The following is a 5,046-nucleotide window of genomic DNA, read 5'->3' as shown; positions in this document are numbered from 1 at the left end:
CTGTAAGTATGTTTTGTTATTAGTTTAAGTATTTGCTACTGACTGTTCAAATGCGGAGTTTTGCGCAGCACAGAGTAACGCGTCGTGTGTGTGTGTGAGGGGAACAGGGTCACATCACAGGAGAGTGAACTGCCTGTCAGAAATCATAGCACGTCAGCCGTCTTAACCGCGGCTTGTGTACTGCATCATCACTGTGTCTGTCACGCGACTCTGTTCCCCTTTCGGGCTTGAACTGATGATAAAACTAAGGACATTATTAACTGTCTTGATATTTACTTTGAAAGCTGAAGCTCGCGATTATGGTAAGGGGCGTTACATTTCCGACGCGCGCTTGTGGTGTTCAGCCAATCACAATGCACTGGGTCAGCTGGCCAATCAGAGCAGACTGCGCTTGTCGGAAGGAGGGGCTTTGTAGAAAACAACGTGTTTGAGAGAGGCGGGGCATAGAGGACCTACAATAATGTACAGTATTTGAAAAATAATGTGTTTTTGGAACATTAAAGCATGTCAACATATTCTACAAAATAAATACACAAAATAATGATCTTTGAAATAGCATCATATGACCCTTTAAGTCATCAATGACTTGTTAATAGATTCCCTAATTCCAGATATGTGGCCAAATATGGTCAAAAATGTATTATCATTTTACAAAATACATTGATCTTACAGACAAGTACATTTCTGAAGTTCCAGCAATCCTCGACAATACACAAAAACAGTACAGCTGAAATTTTTTTAATACAATCTGGATCAAATTATTAATAATCAGAAGTCCTCAGTATTGTCTAAGCTTTACAAGTGCAGTCCAATTTAACATTTAACAATCACATCCCTTGATCTCAGTGGGAACGTTTACCCAGCCCAAGTCAGCTAGTGACAGACTGCCAGAGTCCTGGGAGAATTTTACCATTTTCACAAGCTGCGATTTCTGACTGTCACCATTTCTACACGACCAAAGGTCGATGGCATCCTATAGAAGAGCGTTTTACTGAAGACAATGCGCCGGGCAGCACAATGGAAACGGATGAGGTTGCACTGCCAGGCGAGAAATCAGATACCGCGTGTAACACATAAAAGCCACTGCCCTTAAATACTAAGGTCTTCTGTGCTCGGACAGCGTCTGATATCAGAGCAGATGTGAAGTGCAGCTAATCTAACACTCACAGCTGCTGGATCTCGACTCAGGAGGGCTGGCAAGACCTGCTCGTTTCTCATTTTTAAGCAACAAACACGCTAAATTACCCAATCAGTCCGTTGTCTAGACCTACATCATTAAATGTGAGTGATGTCCTGATGTTATTGCTCTAGTTAAACGGTCAATATCGTAGTGAGGAAAACAGGCCTAGTTACAGCGGCACATGAACTCATGTCCATCAGAAGCTAGCCAGGTGGCTAACAGTGTGTCTCCTCACACATTAACCTGTCATGACTATAAACAGCACGATCGTTTTGCTGTTAACGGAGTCCGTGTTACGCATTCGCCCGTGTCCTAACTTACCCGTCATCTCCCTTATTTTTCTGTTTCTTTCCCATTATATCTGTATGGCTGTAACCTCCTCGTTGCGGTGCAGCGTAGTCGGTATTAGCGCTTCAAGTTAGTCGTGCTCGCATTGCGCATGCGCACTTGACAATGATCTTTAGCGCACATGGATCGTTTATACAGCTGCATATAAAGAGAAAAGTTGCAGTTTGTATGCAATTTCTGTATATTTATCTTGAGTATAATTTCGTTTTTGTGCATGTTTTAATAAACCCCACAAGCGACAAAGAAGCTATTTTAAGAATAGGAAATTATTGGCCATCCATATGAAATACTAGTCCGTGCTAAACTGCGCTTTTACGTCACGAGGAGAGCGACAGGAGTGCTGCGCATGGCAAACATGTTACTAGCTAAATATATGACAAAACCATCATTTACAAACTTTAAATGATTTTATACACACATATGTGTGTATATATAATTTACATATTTAATCTAAAGACAGACAGACGGACGGATAGATAGATAGATAGATATATGGATAGATAGATTCAAAAAAATGTTTTGGGGGGGATTAATATCAATATAGTATTATTAATAATCTAATACAATGTGAATTTATATTTATTTATTCGTATTCAAGTATAAAAATATCTTAATAATAATATTTTACTTTATTATTGCTCTAGTAATGCTTGCAAGCATGTAATCATTCCAATTAATTATATGTGAATTATGTCGGCAGAAATGATTGCTTAAAATTTCAAAGTATTTCAAGAGTTTCATCATAGAATTAGTGGCGTTATTTGTGTTTTTCATCTTAAATCTCTGTATCTGTGGGTAAAGTGTGACTGTGCAGGAGACCACTTTAAAGTTTTTGAAACAAGTATCACATTTCTGGTTTCGTTTTTATTCACATTACTGAAACCACACCAGCACACAATCTATGAATCTTCTCAGCAACATCATCTGTCATTGAATGGGTTCTCATGAACGCCGCCACCAGCACTGCGGCTTCACTCGGACAGTATTTGCTGCCATTCAGAGTTGATGTAAACTCATTCACCATCTCTGAAGGAAGCCAGTCTTCTGGGATTTCCATAGCACATTGTTCTACAGCACCATTTTTGATGGCCATATCAAGCTTAATATTCACATCATCCACCACTAAAGATGTGCAAACACTGAATTTTGGAGTTCTGCCATAAATCCACTCCCACGGCTGCAGATCCTGTGCCATCTTATGAATGCCAGGCATGAGACCTTCATGAGTGGGGTCCACTGTGATGACTGGGCTGTCAAAGCCAAATTCATTATTGTACTGGGAAGCAATAGCATCCATGATAGTATTGGAGTCAAGAGTGGGATCCACATCCAAAAGGTTCCTGACAGGGGAAGGAACGCTTGGGGTAGCATTGCTCTTGATAACTTCAGAAGTGTTACTCTTCAGGACTGAGGACAATACTGAACGGTCAACAGAACACAGTAATGTACAGTGATGATAAGCAGAGGTTCTGCCTAATTTCGCAGCAGTGCCTGAAATCTTGTGATGGCCATTTAACAAAATATCAAATCTGTCTGTTGCTGCGACATCTAGATCGGGTCTCAGTGTCTTTAATGCACTAGTAACGACTTTGAGATTTCTGTGACGGTCGTATTTCTTCTTGGAGGTGAAGAAGGTCATGTTGATGTTTCCAAAATCATGGAAAACCGTCCCGCCTCCACTGCGACGCCTCGCTAGCGGGATCCCCAAGCGTCTCATCAAGGGCAGGTTACACTCCTGCCAGGGGTTTTGATGCCTTCCTATGACAACCACGGGCGAATTTCTCCATAATAACAGCACGCTTCTGTTTTGCAGATCGACGCGATCGTGAATCCAGTCTTCTAAGGCCAGGTTCTCAAATATGCCAGTTGACGCAGATTTTAGGATGACACCAGCTTTTCCCATCTCATCGAAGAAGGTTGACAAAGTGCTTTTGAGACGAGCTGATCCAGAGAGGACGCATGCCCTGTTTGACAGTCTCAAAATCATCGCTGACTTTTAAACTTCCGGAAAGTCTTGTAAGGCACTAATACACCACTGATTATTAATTTCTGCTGTGTGTAGCGAAAACGTTTGGACAATAATGCACATGAAATCCCGATCTGTACAGTTTATACACTGTCTATTTCCACGCATGCAGCAGCTGAACCATAGACTGTAAAAAAAGCTGAACATTAGCATGAACAACCGGGTCGACACGATCCCATTTCCTAACAAAGCATAATAAAAGTCTTGCACGAAGCAAAATTGAGTCGAATTTTAAATATATATTTATATATATATAAATATATGCAAAAAAAAAAGAATATGTCACGACGACATAAAAACACAAAAAGTTGTAATGTCTTTATAATTGAGTAAAGTACAAAAATGTAATAGTGGTGCATTTATTTTGACATGTTCTAGAAGCAGGCGTTTGATTTGTTGTTGTTCAAAGTGCTACTCAAACTTGTGCGTCTCACCGTCTCATTTTACCTATAATAAAAACACCTGCGGTTTCTAACTGTGTTCGGAGAGCTACGATTATCACATTTAAATTCTATTAAATATGGTTTTAAAACTTCTACATTTAGAATCACAAAAACCCTCATTTGGTGTCTGTCTAAAGATCACCACTAGGTGGTACTAGATCATTCCTAATGCATAATGTAGTCTGACGGCTGTAATGTGATCACTGCTAGGGATGGGCGATACCACTTATTTTGTTTTCGATACGATACCGATATCGACACCGATACGATACTTCTGAACTAAACTTTTAAATGATGAAATGTATTAAATTATTAAATTACTAAGAGTAAAATGGGTAATGATAACCACTTAACTTTGTTTAAAATGCATTTTTAACATTCAATACGCCTTAATTGTAATTTATTAGGTTATATTTTTGTTTACAAATGGTTCAAATATGTTTTTTGTTTACACATTATTCAAATCTATAAATACTACAGTACTTTAGTAAAACCATGGTTCATTTTCATAAGGGACTGCCAGTGAATGGCTGTTGCATGCATAAAATGCAACATTTTTGTTCTGACAGTGTATGATTTCTATTAACATTACAGAATAGAACATGATCTATATTATCTTTCAACGTTCAATTTAAATAAATTTAATTGTACAAACTATGTAGGTTACGATTGCAATTTGTTTATTGTGAAATAACTCAAACATATGTTTTTTTCTGTCCTCTGATAAGCATTGTTCAGGGCTGCTGTTCTCAAAAGCTTTTATTATGGGGGTAGAATTGTTGCTTAATTCCAAATAAATAGATTATGATCCACAAATAAATAGAATGAGATCCACAAATAAATCTTAAAGTTTCACAAACATGAATTAAATTCACAAATAAATAAAATGAGATTTGCAAATAAAAAACATATTCACAAATATATATTTATGTCACAACCACAACTTTGCCTGGCATTTATTTGTGAATCGCGTCCTGTGCATTTATAGATAGCTGCACGCATTTGTGAATCCCGTCCTGTGCATTTGTAGATAGCTGCACACATTTGTG

At 38.4% G+C, this 5,046-nt stretch overlaps 2 protein-coding genes across 2 annotated transcripts in view; both read right to left on the bottom strand.

Annotated features, from left to right (window-relative positions):
• LOC107602994 (eukaryotic translation initiation factor 5B-like) overlaps positions 1-1,633 on the bottom strand; it is a 15,770-nt gene extending 14,137 nt beyond the window's left edge. The window contains exon 1 of the mRNA XM_016295656.1: positions 1,502-1,633. Coding sequence (XP_016151142.1) covers positions 1,502-1,536 — 35 coding nt within the window. The 5' untranslated portion in view covers positions 1,537-1,633. The remainder of the gene's footprint in view (positions 1-1,501) is intronic.
• Positions 1,634-2,226: 593 nt separating this feature from the next.
• LOC107603034 (lipoyltransferase 1, mitochondrial-like) lies at positions 2,227-3,741 on the bottom strand. Its single transcript, XM_016295727.1, has one exon. It carries the CDS (start codon positions 3,513-3,515, stop codon positions 2,397-2,399), a length of 1,119 nt encoding a protein of 372 aa, XP_016151213.1. The 5' UTR covers positions 3,516-3,741; the 3' UTR covers positions 2,227-2,396.
• Between the last annotated feature and the right edge of the window lie 1,305 nt (positions 3,742-5,046).

Source organism: Sinocyclocheilus grahami, unplaced genomic scaffold (assembly GCF_001515645.1).
Source record: "Sinocyclocheilus grahami isolate Dianchi unplaced genomic scaffold, SAMN03320097.WGS_v1.1 scaffold339.1, whole genome shotgun sequence".
Classification (NCBI taxonomy): domain Eukaryota; kingdom Metazoa; phylum Chordata; class Actinopteri; order Cypriniformes; family Cyprinidae; genus Sinocyclocheilus; species Sinocyclocheilus grahami.
Note: the sequence above shows the minus strand (reverse complement) of the source record. Positions and strands in the feature narration are given on the sequence as shown.